This window comes from Phyllostomus hastatus, unplaced genomic scaffold, assembly GCF_019186645.2.
Source record: "Phyllostomus hastatus isolate PE091 unplaced genomic scaffold, TTU_PhHast_1.1 phas_scaffold_78, whole genome shotgun sequence".
Taxonomy (NCBI): domain Eukaryota; kingdom Metazoa; phylum Chordata; class Mammalia; order Chiroptera; family Phyllostomidae; genus Phyllostomus; species Phyllostomus hastatus.
Window position 1 is genome coordinate 82412405 of NW_025334041.1, and position 17142 is coordinate 82429546.

The following is a 17142-nucleotide window of genomic DNA, read 5'->3' on the forward strand; positions in this document are numbered from 1 at the left end:
AACTTGGATCCCCAGACACCTTACTCTATTGTCAAAAACAACAAATGGCAATCCCACTACAGGTCGGGAAGGTCCTGTGTCACCTTGCAGTAACTTCTGGTAACTTCCAATTGAATGGCTGGTGGCTACTGCCAAACTAGAGTCCCAGCAGGAGAATGGTCCTGATCAAACTGTTTATGTGTGAGAGAACTATTCCAACTAGACGGTTTGTTATATAAGCACTGCAAGTTCAACCTTGAATATCTTAGGCAGTTTCAAAGGGAAGTGTTAGAAGAACCCTTACATTTCAACATCCAAATCTTATTCATACTATTTAATCCCTGAGTCTCTGACCACTGCTGGGACCCCAGCTTCTCCCATTTTATAGCCTTTATTGAAAACCAGTTTATGCAAAGCACAAACTACGACACAATTTTAAAAGAAATCAATTCTGGAAATGGATAGTGGTGATGGTTGTACAACACACACAATACATCAAAAAAAAAAAAAAAAGAACTAAAGAAATCAAGATTCCTGCTCCCTAGGACTTTGTAAGAGCACAGAAGCCCTGGCTGGCGTAGCTCAGTGGATTGAGCGCAGGCTGCGAACCAAAGCATCACAGGTTCAATTCCCAGTCAGGGCACATGCCTGGGCTGCAGGCCACAGCCCCCAGCAACCACACATTGATGTTTCTCTCTCTCTCTCTCTCTCTCTCTCTCTCTCTCTCTCTCTCTCCTTCCCTTCCCTCTCTAAAAATAAATAAATAAAATCTTAAAAAGAGAAAATATTTCTTAAAAAAAAAAGAGCACAGAACTCAGCTTATACTATTGACCCAATAAATGTCTCTGAGATGAATGGAAAGGATGGGTCTCAGTAGGATCAGAAAGGCAAGCACAATGCCTGGCACCCATGGGAAGTGTCACAAGTGTGAATAAGTGGCCTGTGAGACCAGTATTCAGAGGAACTTGTTTCTGGGCTAAGAACCTATGGTACATATACAAGTCAGGGAATATATGTTAACCTGGAGACATTAGAGAGATCACATGAAAAGGCTCAGGAGGTGTGGGCAAGCCCAAGATCCTGGAAGGAGATTATGAATTCTATGACCAGAAAGCTACTCACCATTGCTACATGACATTACCTCCTAAATGCAGTGCCTTCATAATGAGCATGATTTAATCCTATCGCTTTTAATCAAGGGATCAAGAGAAGGAAGGATAATAAAGATACTCCACTGTCTAAAGTTGCTGCGTTGTTCACTGTTGCTCACCAGTCAATTCTCTGCAGGATTAATGCCAGGAGAAAGTCTGGCTGCCCGGGCGTGCTGTGCTTCCTGCTGCGGGAATTAAAATAACTACTGACTCCAGGAGCGCTGTCCTTTTAGCCTTGGCTGTCAGGAAGCTCAGAGCTCGGTACCCACTCCCATGAACTATCTTTTGTCTTAAATTGTTTGGTAATCATCCCTGCCTGTTCCAAGACTCTTGTCCTAGGGATTATTTCTACCAGAAGCTGAATCATATCACCTAATCCTTTTACTCAGCACACATAAAATACTTGACCGAGCAAACGCTGATTTCTACAGGATACACCCTCCTGGTAGAAGGATGAACTCAAGTGTACTGAGTTCAAAACGGCCAAATCAAATAAGAAAGCAACTCCACAAGTATATAGGCATCAGGGCCAAAGAGACAGAGGCACCACTGAACTTCCTTTCTCCACTCTTTGGGTATCTCTGATTCAATAACTAGAGCCACTCTCCAGGAGGTGCTGGATGAACACTAGCTAATTCCTACCTTTTAGCTTCTTCTAGACCCCAACCAGACCAACTGATTGAATTTCAGTTTTCTCAGTACCCGTGTTCTTGTCCTAAAGATATATATCCAAGCTTCCAACCTAGCTTCCTCAAAATAATTTTAGAAAGCACCATACCCTCTGGTATAGTCTCATCTGCTTTAATTCAACCTGTCAAAACAGGGTTGGAGGTACAGGAAGTACCTGGAGGTACACAGTGATGAGAAGGCATCACTGACCACCACCTGTAACAACATACTTAGGTGAATCTCACAACATAAACTTGTGTGAAAAATCCAGACATGATGGAGACACACCACACTTAAGTCCATTTATATTAAGTACAGAAATAGATCTATGCTGGTACAAGTCAGCATAGTGATTACACTAAGTGATGGTTATTGCTGGTGCTGATTTATTACTGGATCTGGGTGGTGGTTACCTGGTATGTTTGGTTTCCTGCATATATTATACTTCAACTTAAAAATATAGGAAGAAGAAAGGGCAAGGCACTGACTAGGCCCCACTCTGCCCACCATGCACAGTCAGAGAGCCAAAAGAGACCAGAGTTCAAAAGAGGTCAAACCAGAAGGGAGAGCCATAATCTAAATGCCTGCCAGTGACTGGGTGCTCACACCTGCTTGCAACTTAGTTCTGAAAGAATTTCATAGTTTTTGCATTATTCCTTTGCCAGTGTTTTACCACAAATCTTTGATGAGGAAACCAAGGCTTGGAGAAGCTTCCCCAAACCACAAGCCAAGTCCCTGGCAGGACTCACGCATCCGGTGGACGGCTGAATGCCCTAACCTGGAGCACAGGTGTGCCCATCCCAGGAAAGCCAGGTAACTGCTGTCAGTGACTTCATTAATATTAATGCCTTCACAGACTCCTGACAGGACTAAGGCTGTACAAAGAGCAACAAAAGATGCTGGGGAGGAAAAAACAGCAGATCCTGGATTCTTTAAGGCTCTTGTCTTCTGAAACACAGCTAACCAAAGGTAACAGATCTGCCACAACACTTTCTTCAGATGGGACAAGGCAGACCCTGACTGGGGACTAGGGCCCACCAGGCCACCTCAAGGAGATTTCAGCTCTGAAGCACTGTGTACTAACAAGCCTGGGGTGGCAGGTAAGTGTGGGGCTGACAGGCACTCCTCCAGGATCCTGTTGCACCGTTGTGAGTCACAGGGTTTCCTGTTCTTCCAGTTCTTGCTTTCGGCTGCATCAAATTACAGCCAGACAGACCTCAGGCAGCAGGCCTTGTCCGTGGTCCAGAAGATGGGCATTCAGCACACGGGTTCCAGGACCCTCTCATCCTCAAACATTTTGTTCTGTGTGGGGGACAGCAATGCAAAGAACTAATATGTCCCAGATGTGCATGACCCTGGCACAATTCACTTTCCCACACATATTAGATGAAAACTACATTGAATGTGCCAGGGACAGGCACTGAGGATATCGGCATCAAGGAGACCCTGGCCTTGGCCTGCAAAGGGCTCAGTCTATTGGTGGGAGACAAATATGTCAGCAAATCATTCCAAACTGAGGGTAAGGGCAGAGAGCAGGCAGTTTCTTTCACTGTAATAAAATCCTAATTTGTAATAACTAAAATTACACACATCAATACAATTCTGAGGGGTGTTTGTCTTACAAAGGTTAGAAACACGTGTATGTCCTGACCTCATGCCTAGAATGTGCTCTTCCTCTGGCCTAACGAACTCCCACTTGCCTTTTCGGGGCCCAGCACAAATGGTCTCTCCCCGAACGCCTTCCCAAGTGCCCCAGCCATGACGTCAATGCACTTTTGACACCTTGAGTCTCTTCCCTCACTGGTACCAGAGGACTAAAGGCACTGACTGCCTGTTCCCAACTTTGTACGTGTGATGCCAGCAGCTATCTCAGTACTGAGATATAGTAGGTGCTCAAGACAAATTGGTTATGGTTACATACAAGGGGCCACGGAGAGCCAAAGAAAGGAGGAGGGTAACTTGAATGAAGCAGAGGCGCCGGCTGTTCCAGACTGCCCAGGGACTCTGAGCTTGACCTTGTTCTTCAGGGCTGGATCCTTGATGTCCATGATCCTGGCAGCAGCACAGTTTCCTCTCTGTCTACCTGTCTGTCCTGGCCAGTATCCCAGGTCCCCTAGGGATCAGATTCTGCATCCCCTGGACAGCCCCCACTCCTGTCTGGTGCCCACTGTCCACCTGCTGGACCAAATCCCTTTGAGTCTGTGCTTCTGCATCACATTCAGAGTCTGCCCCATCAACCCCATGGTCACGTCCACCACTGGCAGGGCAACCACAGGTCCCGTTTGCCCAAGACAATCTCAGTTTACACTGTCATAGTAGCATAACTAGTAATAGAGCCCCCTTTCACTCTCAAAAGTGGCCGAGTTTGGACAAAAAATTACAGGGTCACCCTAGGTACAGGCCACCAAGCAAACCCTGCCTCTGTTCTCGGGGAGCCCACACCTGAGTGACGGATGAGGAGAGCTCATGCTGCGCCAATGGTGCTGAAAGGAAACGGGATGGGGATCGAGAGACTGGGTTCTTGCTCTGGAGCTGTCCTGTGTAAGCTTCGGCTGGTCCCCAAGGACACAGCACTCAGGGACACTTTTCCTTATCTGTAAAATGAAGGGTTTGGACTAGATAATCCCTAAGGTCTTCCTTCTCAACTGGCACCTGACACATTATTCTGTGAAACTGAAACACAACTGGCCATCTCCGGTTGTCCTGGAGAGCCCCATTTAGGGCCTGGGCTCTGGTGTCAGACAGTCTGGGTGTGAATTCTGACTTGCCCTTGAGTAAGGTGCTGTCACTTTCTGGGTCTTGGTGTCTTCATCTGAATAGCAGGCTAATAATGTCTGCCCTGGAGGGCTGCTCAAGGAGTTATAGGAAAGCCCAGGGACAAGGCCCAGCACTTAGGAAGTAGTTTTAAGATCTTCAGGAAATGCAGGTGAGCGGGGCGGGGGAGGAACTGCTGGGACAAGGCTGGCTGCAGGCTTCATCGGGAAGGGCTGATTCAGGAAAACTAGGGAGGAAGCAGGTAGCTGGAGGGGAAAGTCCCTCAAATGGGAAAAAGAATAAGTGGCAGCTTCAGATGCCCTCACTTAACCCTAATTAAAGCTGCCAGATGGCTTATCTGGCTTCATTCCCTATCAGACAATATGCAGATGCCAGAAGGAAGAGGTTGGGAATGACTTTCAAGAACAGGGACCGCCTCCAGGGAGGGGCTACTGAGCAGAGGGTGCAGAGGGGCAGGAAGGCTGGGTGGGTCAGTGCGTGGGTGCCGTGGGCTCCCGAGGCCAAGTTCTCCGTCCTGATTGAAAGTGCCTTCTAGGAAGCAATGTCAAGGAAATGCCTAGAGATCCACAGGTGAAAGTGCAGAGAGCATAGCCACCACAGAAAGAGGGCAGCGCTCTAGGAGAACGGGGATGCTCTGGCTCCTGTTCCCCAGGGAACAGTCAAGACTCCCGACTTGGTTTGGACAAGACAAGGCTGCACAGGGCTGAGGGGAGTGGGGTGTGGGTTCCACACAAAGGGCCCCCTTGGCTTTGTCAAGAACCCCAGGTATCCCTGATAGGAGGAGCCACAAGGGACAGCCCAGAGCCTCTGTTTGAGGTGCGAACATGTCTCTGCTGAGGCCCAGAATGGCCAGGGACCCTCCACCCAATGTTCCAAAAGAATGTGAGAATGACTGTCCCCTCCAGTGAAACCCTATGGGGTCAGTGAGGCCAAAACCTCCCACAACCTGGACCTGTGACAGCACTGGGCTGCTCAGTCTCTCCCACGGGAAGCCAAACTCTGGGGCAAATGTGAAGAAGAATGAGCCAAGTGTCTCGTTGGCCAACTCCAGCAAAAGTGGCCTCAGCAACTGCCCTGGGAGCCTCTGTCCTTCTGCCCTCTGGGGCAGGTACTGAGGAGGTGACTAGGTTTCTACAGTGAGAAGAGGTTGAACTAATGCTGCAATTCGTCAGTGGAGCTGTGTCTCTCATGGAGGTCGCTTCAGCCTGAGGCACACCAATAACCACTGCATCCCAGAGGCTCCCAGTAGGGGTGGCTAGCTCGTCGGAGGACCAGAAGGAAAGCAGCTGGAGGAAGAGCTCAAAGACAGGTCTCCTCTGTCCACAAAAAAAGGTTTCAGAAATTGAAGGGACAATAAGTACACTTCCTTAATACCTGGGCTTTAGGAACTTTCCACTCTTCCGCCCTCCCTGTCCTCTGCTCCAATCTGGCATCAGAGAGCGTAAATGGGTCAGAACCTCACTCCAATCTGACATCAAACAGTGTAAAATGAGTCACAACCTCTGTGCCCTAAAAGCCCTTGGGAAAAAAGCAGGGTCTCTTTTGCTTCTGCCCCATGAATAGCACAGCAGAGTATCTCAGTATCTTCCTTTATGTACTAATCCTGAACACACAAAGTACTGATCATGTGTCAGGCACAGTCTAAGAGTTTCACATACATTAATGCACTCTTTCATTCTTACACCAACCCCGGTAAGGTGTTATCCAAACACTCTCCATTTTACAAGAGGAAAAAACACGCCTAGAGAGGTTACATTAACCAGCCCAAGTGCACACAGCTGATTCCGCAGTGAGGTAGGATTCAACCCCAGGGAGCCTGGTCTCACACCTCCCCACACAGCCTCTCCCGGTGACTGCTGGACTGTCCTTCACTAGGAATCAGTGGCCCCTCTTTTCTGCTCCCAGCTACGGGAGCTCCTGAGCTCATGTTCATCCAGCACACATGCCTGCCTCGTCAGAAACCTGGCGGATGCCCGGCCTCCATGGAAACACCAGCAACAGCAGGGTGAGACTCTCCTGGGGACAGCTGAGAAGACTTCTCTCCCGCTGGCTTCTTAAAGTGCTTCTGTCGCTCACAATCTTCTGGGTGAGGACAGAAAAACGGTAACCCAGGTAACCCACCCTTCAGCCAGGGGTAATGGACATCCACTGACTGCTGTGGATCTGTAGACCTCACCTTACATTCATCTTCTGTAAAAAGCCACCGTGACTGTCCCATGATGTGGCACACTGAGAGCTACGGTCTGAACTGACCCCTGTAAAACTGAAGGGGAATGGGCCATATTCTTCTAATGCAGTTTCTCAACCTGTACATATTCTGGGCCAGAAAAGTCTGCTGTGGAGGAGCTGCACTATGCACTGCAGGATGTTAGCTGCATCCCTTGCCTCCACTTACTGGATGCAATAACACATCACCACCCACCTACCTTGTGATAACCAAAAATGTCTCCAAATATTATAAATGTCCACTGGGGGGAGGGGAGGATCACTAAGAATTGAAAACTAATTCTCTAAAGGAAGAGTAAAAACAAAAACAAAACAGCTTTTGCCTCTGTAAATTTGGGTCTTTAAGATAGGCTTGGGATAGCCCCTCACATGGGCTAACCCATCCCAAAATGGCAATAGCGCTGAGGTGGAGAGACCTGATTTAGAAGTGAACAGAAACAGCCACTCGTAGTGTAGGGAAGCATGCCCTGTGACCCATGGGGTGTGCTGCTAAGACATAGCCAATGAACTCAGGGATCTGATTTGCCACCGCCCCCCACCCCCACTGCTCTGGGAAGGCAAAGGCAGACAACATACAGTGTTGGAAAACAAACCAAACTTGCTGACTTCAAAACTCAACAATGATAATGAGAAACCCGTTATCAAGAGTTGTCTTTTAAACCAGAAGTATGTGAACAAAGGAAGCCAGTTTTCTGGGGTTCTTGAGTTCTTAGTACATTATATCTCCTTATTCTGACTGCCAGATTTTTCGAGAACACTGTTGTGGTTTGTGTTGTTTTGATTCCCCCTGGAAAAGGGCCCCTAACTGCCCTCAAACTCCTTGGGGTGCTGAAGAAGTTTCACTTTGAAAAATAAAAATGTTTTTTAAAAAAGTTGGCTCTGTCTGAGGAGCCTCTGAGGGAATTTTATTCATTCAGGGTAAAGAAAAAAAAGTGCTTCCCAAGCTGTCTGAAATAGAAGTTCGACAACACAAATCGAATGGTTCGCAAAAGCTACAAAATATTCCTACTACCAACAGTTATATTCTGAGCAGGGAAGAGACAGTGTTAGGATACAAGTTGAACACATGAGACAAATTGTACTTCTTTAACTATGTAATATATCATTTAACTTAAAGTCATAGAGCTTATTATCATTAAGTGAGGACTTGCTATAATCATATCTACTTCAAGGAGCTGTTGGGAATGTTAATGAATTAACGTATGTAAAGAGCTTAAAATAGTTCCTGGTACACAGTAGTTATCATGTGTTTGAGTTTCAAAGTGTCAATGGGCAAAAAGAAACAAATAACCCTTCTTCCTCTTTTAATTGCGCAAAACACTGGGCTTGCACATCAAGAGACAAGTGACTGATGGGGCTAGTTCTGGGCAGGGGAACCTACGCTTTGCACGCCTCAGACTACACCCCAGAAGATGTAAGTGGGGGATTTCTGAAGAAACCAAATCAAGGTCTTTTCAAAAGACTCTAAAATTAAACAGGTGTCTTCCTTCTCTCCTAATTCTTCCTTCTAGCAGCAACGTGAAAAGTTCCAAAATATTCTGATTCTCTTCCTATTTCCTATGTAATTACAGCTGGAATTAGCTGGACTCACCTAAGTCAGGAGACAAAGTCCCAGGTTCTGACACCTGTTGAGCTAAAGGACTGACTCAACTCTGCCCCCATTGGTAATTTGGAGGAAATACACCCAAGTGTCCCCCGTATACTTCACAGAAAGGAAGCTACAAGGGTCAAGAAGCCTATGAGAACACCTTTTCTCATTGCTGTGCTTAATCATCACAACTCCATAAGATGGACAAGGTTGCTACTGTCATCCTTATCCTACAAAAAGAAACCGACAGTCCAAAGAGGCAAAGCGACATGCTCAGGGTCTTGTGTTTTTTGTGTTGTTTTTTTTAAAAGGCCCACAAAACAGAGATTAGAACTCATTTAGAACTCATTTCCAGATACCCTGGCTCATTCTCTTTCCAAAGAGATGGCCCCCTTCCAGGACAAGAGAGTGATACAACTCCACAATTCCCGACCTACCCTCCTTCCTCTGGATTGGGAAAGAGTGAATTTGTAAAATAATAAACTGTCCTGGACCGATACTCACCCAACGGAGAAGACCCTCAGTTTGGATTCAAGATACTATAGTTTTGAATTTGAGAACCTGCCAAGGGATGACAGTCTTCCAAGTGTTAACTCATTTTTTGGGTGGAGAAGCCCAAAGAAGTTGCCAAGATGCTGCCAGCTCAACAGACATGTTCTTAAATAAACTGAAATAAAGTGCACAGCAGGGCTACATCCCAGGAGTGAGAGAGTAACAGCCATGGATAAACAAGAGTAAAAACTGTTCCCTACTCTGAGGCTGGGTAACAAATGCCATGATTCTATCCTTTGCTCTGAGGATCCGCAAAATGGGAGTGCGAGCAGGTTGTCCCACCAAACGAAGCCCAGACATTTTCCGCCAAAAAAAATAAAGTTTCCCAGAAACTTCAAGTATGTAATTGAGCAAAGCTCCGACATTGCCTCACAACACTGGACATCCCCGACCCCTGCCCATCCTCTCTTCTCAAATCCTAGCTGAACCCCGTGGCGGCGCCAATCCCGAAATCCCGAGCTTTTCAGAAAATCCTCCCCAGAGAGAGAGCGCCTCGGGCCCAGCCGGGCCCCACCCCCACCCCATTCCCGGAGGCACAGAGCTAGGCAGCGGGCCGGGCCAGAGGCTCTTTCTTATGTAAATGACCCGGCGGCAGATAGAGCGGGGGCGGGGGGGGGGGGAGAGGAGCTGCTGGAGCGCGGTGGTCACAGACAGGTCAGGGCCAAGGACGTAAAAAGCTCGTTTTCAGAAAGACAAAAATCTCAAGGGAGAAGGGAGGAGCGGGCTTGGGGGGGCGGGGGGGGGGGGGTTGGTCCTGTCCGAGTAACTAGCACGAGTGCCAGAAACCAAATTGCAAATCCGCCCCCCACTTGGAGGCGGTCCCGAGCCCGCGAGGTGGGGGGAGACGAGGTGGGGGGAGACGTACGCCCCTCGCGGAGACTCAGTTCCGGGCACCTCAGTTCCGGGGAGGGGGCGCGGCGGGCGGAGTTTCTCAGTCTCTTTCCCAGCTCCCTCCCAGGTGGGTCTCTCCGCTAGCCCACCTCCGCAAGGCCTGTGGAACTCCACAGGGAACGCACTGCCCCGAAACGCCGTCCTTTAGCGCGGGAACCTCCTCTCCCCACCCCCCGCCCCCACGCGGCAGCGGAGCCTCTTCCCCCAGCCTCCCCACGTGCTCTCTCCGGAACTCGGACGGCTAAGGAGGGGATACTGCCGTGTGGCCCATCAGTCTAAGACTACCAACCAGGTGACCCGCCCCTCAAGGACGCAAGGAAAAAAAAAAAAAAGCGCGAGCGCGCTGGAGTGGCAGGCAGGGAGGGAAAGCGGTGCGGGACTGGAGCCCTAGCGCCTGCACGCGCGCACAAGCCTGCCCCTGCCTAGCGGACGTGGCGCCTCGTACCCACGAGTTTCCCAGCCGCCCAGACTTCTCACCCGTCCTCTCCCCGGAGTGGGGGAGAAGCGTGTCCCCGCTGGGTGAAGGAGAGTTTCGGCTGAGACACAGAGAGAGGGTCAGGGACCACGCCACTTTGTCAGGGGCAAGCCAGCCACCCCGGCCCGCGCTTACTTACCTTCTGCACTTGGTCATGGTTGAGCTCCGTGAAGAAGTAGGCAAGCAGATGAGAGGCGATCATTTTGCCAGGGACCGACGAAGCGGAAACCAAGTTGGGAAACCAAGGCTGGAGCGCGTGTGGGGAAAGGAGGGCGGAGTGGTCAGGCACTTTTTTAACCCGGGTTTGGCGGCGCGACCGGGAGCAGTGAGTCCGAGCGACCCACAAAGAAGTCTAACGGCGATGTTGCGCCCGTCTGAAGGGTCTCGGGTGTCTAGAAACAGGCTTGGGGAGTCACAACTGCCAGAAGGCTCCCAAAAATTACTCCTGGCGACTTGTCGGGTTGCCCGGCTGTCAAGCGCTAACTTCAGCCACAGGATCACTAAGACTCAACTTGGGAACAATCGCAACCAGGCGCCACTTGGGTGATCGGACCTCTCCAGCTCACAGGCACGCTGCTCTCGTCCGCGGATCTTCTGGGTGACTCGTGGTTGCTAGCGGCGGCCGGGGACTCCTGCGCTAGAGTTTCGTGCAACAATGTGGCTTATTGAGGGGCTGCCGGCTCGCGGGCCGCCCAGTCAATGACGCGCGCACACCCATTGGCTGCACGAAGAGGGTGTGTGCGCCCCCGGACCGCCTGCCACCTCAGCTCAGCCAATCAGTGGTCACGGCCCGTGGGCGCGGCGGCTCCGACACCCGAGCCCGCACGCCAGAGGGGCGCGCCCGGGGCTGGGGGCGGGGCGGCAAGGCTGGGATGAGACGTGAGGTCCGTGGCGAGAGGCTAGGGAGGAAAGGCGCATGAGCCGCCGCCGCGTCAGGCTCAGCTATGTATGGGTGGGTGGGGGGGGGGGGGGACGCGTGATTACAGACCCGGTGTGTGGGGCGACTGGAAAGACGGGTCACCGGACCAGCACACGCCCTGTGCGGGGAGAGAGATACTGTCTGACATCTTGCGGTCATGTGAGGGGCCCCACTGGCGGGTCACACTGCTGAAGCATATTAGTTCTCACCTATTGTGACTCAACTATCCTTTCAACGCTGATGCAAAAGGAGACGCCGCAGCTACTGCTTACTTAATTCCAGGCATCGCAAAACGGATAGGATGTGGTTTTACTAACTTCATTTATAGGTGAGGAAACTGAGGCACAGGACCGTTGAGAGATAGGCTTGCCCAAGGTCGCACTGATAATAAGCAGCAGATGGAGGAAAGAACCAGTATACATCTGACTTTGAGGCCCTAATCTTTTCCCTGTTACCCCATCCTGCCACTCTACCAGCCGGGAAAGTAGAAGGAAGGATGAAATGAGCTTTGTCTGCAGCTGTGGAACTGATGCGTGAATGAAACTGGGTGAGTGGTAAGTGGGTAACTGAATGATCCTGGACATGTGTGGGGTGGGGCGGAGTGGCTTACAGATGCTGAGAGTGGCAGGAACCCCAGTCACAGCTACTGCTTGGCACCACACTCCAAATGTTTGCATATGGTGAACGCCAGTAAGAATGAAATAACTGCAGCAGACAAGACATTGGTGCTTGTGAAGAAGAGTGAGCCTGAAGTTGGAGAGTTTGCAGTGGACAGATGAATGTGTGCCTTTTTCTACTAGGAATTTCTCCTTTTCTCATAAGTGCAATGCTATCTGCAATGTGCATGTGATAGAAGTAATAAATGGCCATTGTTGGAAAATAAGAATATAAAAACAGGAAAAGCAAAGGCATCCATGATTCAGCCTCTGAGCAAAACTTCTTGAAAGCTATGTACCCTTGCCAGCTATATTTTCTCACCCCTCCTTCTCTGTACTCCAGTACATTTTGGGTCCCAAAATACTTTTGTCATAGTCACCATAATGACCCACATGCTACCAAATCCTATGTTCTCATCACTTCTCTGCCATTGTCTTCCTCCACCTCTCAGGGTTGCAGTTGACTGCAATCTCCACCTGGACACACCTTCTTCTGTTGGAGCGTGGAAGCTCCACCCTCCTGCTTTCCCTCAAACCTCACTCTCTAGGCACCTCAGCCCAGGTTTTTTCTACTGGTAAGGAGGGCTGTCCTCCACCCTCTTCTCTGATCTAGTTATACTCTCTCCCTGGTAAGTCCTCCCAGCCCCATGACTGTTACATCATCCACACACTGATGACTCACACAGGTGTATCTATAGTGAGGACCTCTCCCAGAGCTCCAAACAAATCTCTCCAACCACCATCTGTCATCTCCACTGAAGTGTCTACCACCTCACACTTAATGTGTCCAAAGTTGAACTCAATTTTTCTTTCCCAAATTCATTCTTTTCCCAATTGTCTCAGCAAAGGGCATCACCATCCACTCTAAGTCATCCTTCCTCCCTGCCACTTACCCTCATATCTAGTCACTGCATCAGCAAGCAGTCAACTTGACCCATAAAATAGATCCTACAATTGGCCACTTTTCTCCATACCCTTGGACACCTCCTAGTCACACTACCGACAGCTCAGCCAGAGCCAATACCACACGGTCCTACCTTGCCCCTTGCATCCATTCATGCCTACTTCTACCCTGACCCCTATAGTCTCTCCTGCATGCAGGAGTCAAAGTGACTCTTTTAGTATATAAACCATTCTATGTCTTTTCCTGACTCAAATTCACTTAATGGTTTCCAATCTTAGAAGAAAACTTAAGCCCCAGACAAGGACCACTAAGTCTTTATATAGAAATTGCCCCTGCCCCATCTTTACCCCATCCCATACTACTTTCCCAGCACTCTGCTTGGCATTCACACTGGCATGTTTTCCTTGAAAATACCAAACTCTTTCTCACCCAAGGGCCTTGACCCTTCATTTTTATTTTTGTCTGAAATGTTATTCTCCAGTTCTGCGTCCAGCTCATTCTCCCTCCTCTCCTAGGTTCAGCTTAAGTAGCACCTCCTCAGAGGACTTTCCCCTGACCAGTTTATCTCAATTAGTTCCCCAAGTCACTATCCCGTGGCCCTGATTGATTGCCTATTGATTTTCTGTATATTCTTTCTCTTCTCAGTAGACTGTGAGCTACAAGAGGGCAGGATCTGTTTCTTTGTTGTCCCCTCACATCTGCAATGCCTAGAATGGTGTCTGTCTCATGGTAGTCTTGCAATATATACTTGTTGGATGAATGAATAGAAAAAAATCTTAGGGATAACCATGTTTCACAGTTTGTTTAATAATACAGAGAGAGTTAGTTTATCATTTTATCTGTTATTTCTCAAGTCTTTTCCTGTTTCTCCATCTACCCTAGTTCACACACCCAACATCTCTCACTTGGCTGCAGCAGCCTCATAACTGGGCTTCCCCCTTTAGCTATAGAAACACCATCAATATATAGATCTAGATATGCAGCAGAGCTCAGAGGAGTGAGGTGATCTTGCTTTTTTTGGAGCAAGAAATGCCTCCATGTGGATGGGAGGAGAAGGTCAGAGACCAGAGGCTGAAGCTATAGGAGAGGACCAGGGCCTGAACCCAGGGGAGGGTGGGATAGGGCATTGGGCTTTGGGTTTAGATATTTTAAAGTATGAGGTAGAATTGATGGCTTTGGTCAGGAATGGTTGATGAAGAAGAGGATTCCTGCTCCCTAATATACTTGGAAACCCAATAGTCCGGTGCTACAACATCTGTTGGACCCAGGAAGGTGGGGCCAAACCAAATAGGTCATGTCAGCTATGATCCCTTCGCCACACAGTAATTTTAGAGTCTCTTCTCCACTTCCTTCTCTGGTCCCATTTCATGTGGACCAGATAATAATCACAATATACTTAAGTGCACATTATGCCTTACAAAGCTCCCAACCCTGTGAGGTGGTTAGAGTCGGTACTGTTTTAGCCCCAATTTACATGTGACAAACTAAGGTGGGTTACTCACACAAGGCTGAGACGTATCCTCAACTTTCCTGGCTCCAAACTTCATGCCTGGAGTTTATTATTTATTGATTCTCAGATCTCTCTCTCTCTCTCTCGTTCTCTCTCTCTTGTTGAAGACTAATGAGACATCCATGCAATTTAGAGTCCACAGCCCCAGGAGAGAAATAAATCAGCAAATATTTATTGAACAAACCCTTACAACATTTAGACAGTCTGCTCAGTACTGTAAAAAATGCAAAAGAAACACAATATGCAGTTCTTGCTCCTCGGGGATTAACTCTTTAATCAGAGATATAAAATCCATACATAAAACAATGATCACAGAATAGAAAAGTCTATCATTGAGAACCAAACTTGTATTTCTCTGTATGTGATGAAGTTTTGCAGGAGGGAAAAACAGAGCCACAGGCCAAAGTCAGCCAAGGATAGTCTGATGAATAAAAATTCTAGCCTTTATACCAGGCTGGGTCCGGCCTCACGTAGGGATGACCTGCACCTGGCAACTAGGCTTCAGGGGGCTGCCCTGGAAAGATGCCTCTTTACTAAGAGACCTCCACCTGCCAAATATTCTTTTTTCTAATTAGGATTTATCAAGTTTGCAGCATCTTATAATTGTGGAATTATGTAGAGAATATGAAGACTAAGGGTGAGCCTACCCTAAATGTAAATACTTAGGACTCCTTACATTATATTGTCTTTAATATTGGGTCTTAATGATCTGCATAATCTCTTGTGCTTCATAGTTTTATTGTATGAATTTCGAAGGATCAGAAAAGAAAGGCATTGAAAAGCAGTTAAAATAGAAAAACAGAAGCCACAGGATAAGGAACAACCTCATTTTATCAGTCAGATTTGCAAATAGAATCCATTCAAGTTGGTTTAAGCAGAAAGGGAGTTTGCTGAAGAATATTTAGTCCTTTTCAGGATCTTCAGGAGAGCCAGAGAATCAGGCTCAGAGGCTAGCTATCCAAGAGTGATGTCTAAATTATACCATTAAACTCCACTAGTGGAAATGCTGGTACTATCGCCACTGGGCTTAGGCATCTCTGCCCACACTCATGATACCGGGCACAGGATTTTATAGCTGGGATATGCTACAGCCTTTAACAGCTGGATTCTGTCTTTGGCATCCTTGCTAGAAGGAATTCTGCACAGCACCTCCTTCTTTATGGTACTTACTTCCCACCTGACATCCTGCAGCTGGTTGTGAGAGGCTGAGCCACATTCTTTTGCCCTAGCTGCAAGGGATGTGGGGACAGCAAGCCCAGGCAACCAGATGTCATACCTTAGAGAAGTCCTCAAATGTAAGAAGGGTGTTCAAAGGTACTGGGCAGGTCAAGAGCTTGACAAACATCTACCACACCCAGTAGTCACTGAATATGCTGCATCAGAAAGTTTAAAGTGCCCTTAGACAAATTGGTTTCCTAAAATTCCAAAATATATCAAAAAGATTTAAAAATAGGACATCTGCCCTCATTGGGAGCTATACTAAAGAGAAAGTAGTCAGTAAGCTAAATGACACCAGGAAAACGTACTATCAATGACTTGACATGGGCTGGATGATTAACCCTCTCCACACACATTCTGCAACCCAGAGCCTGTCCACAGATGTAATCAGTGTCACAGTAAATGAGGAAAACATCACTATGAAATATTGCCAGAAGGCCCCCCTCCAATGCCATTCCAAACACTGAGGGCCATCCTGTCTGATTCTGTCATTCTGGGGGCCACAGGGCCATATAACCCCAAATAGTTTGCTTGAGAAAAGCATTGTGGCATGCTGAGGTTGGCATGGGAACATCGTGTGGCATTGGGCCTTTCTGAGCCCCATTTTCCTCTTCTGCAAAGTGGCGATCATGAGATGAAATACGCAAAACCTTTAGTTCAGAGCCTGGTAGATAATAGACCCTAAATACTAGTTTCCTAAACACTTCATTCATTCATGGGGTCAAGTCTTCTATGCAATAAGAACTCAGTGGTTAAAGAAAATTCCAGGTGTCAGGAAGAGCAAATGCAGAGTCTCAGGGACATGGAAGAGACTGGTTTGTTCCCAATGGCCTACAGTGCTCTGATCTAGAGAGATGATTTCAAGGTAATGGCAGGAGGGAAGATGGGCAGGTAGGCAGGGAAGGCTCAGTGATAAAGAAAGTGACAGAATCACACTAGCACTCACAGGCACAGCGCCTGGGCTGGATGTAATGTGGAGGACAGACTGGTAGGGACTGAGACCAAGTCCTAGAGATGGATGCTGAAGGCCTCTAGTGAAGACTTATGGAAGAAGAACAGAAAAGTGAAAGAAGTGAGGAAAGTAAGAGGTAGCCCACACAGGACTTGTTAAATGTTTGAATGTGAGGGTTGGGGACAGAAAAGACTCCATGACAGTTGTTCTCACCCTTAGCTGTTCTTTGAAAGATTGGTGTACCAAGGGTTAAGGCAGTTGGCCCTGGGTACAAGCTATAAGGAGTGTCTTGCTGTGGAGAAGTTAGAAACAATAATAAAACCTTCAGTTGGCCTGGTTTTTTATTATCACCATGGGCTGGCAATTCTAAACAATGCCAGTGATGAAACAGCCCCTCCTGGACTACAGCCAGAGGTCCTCCCTGCATCCTCCCTTCCTGCCCTTATATATCCACTACGTTAGAATCAGCTGGGAGCTCTCACAAATCCTAGTGCCATATAAACAATCAGGAAATGTTAATGGTATCTTTTCTTCTATTGTAATAGTGAACAAAAAGACAAAATGTCTAGGAACTTAAATGTACAAGGGATCGGATGATGAGAGCAAGTAAGGAGGCTTAACAGTGCTTCACTGAATTTCATTTCTTCTTAGGTAAACCTGTAAGTTTTAAATGTACT

The 17142-nt window shown here is 48.0% G+C and overlaps 1 protein-coding gene across 1 annotated transcript in view; it reads right to left on the reverse strand.

Moving 5' to 3' along the window:
- Positions 1 to 10968, reverse strand: part of HK2 (hexokinase 2) — a 64388-nt gene extending 53420 nt beyond the window's left edge. Inside the window, 1 exon segment of the mRNA XM_045827499.1 lies at positions 10446 to 10968. Coding sequence (XP_045683455.1) covers positions 10446 to 10508 — 63 coding nt within the window. The 5' untranslated portion in view covers positions 10509 to 10968.
- Between the last annotated feature and the right edge of the window lie 6174 nt (positions 10969 to 17142).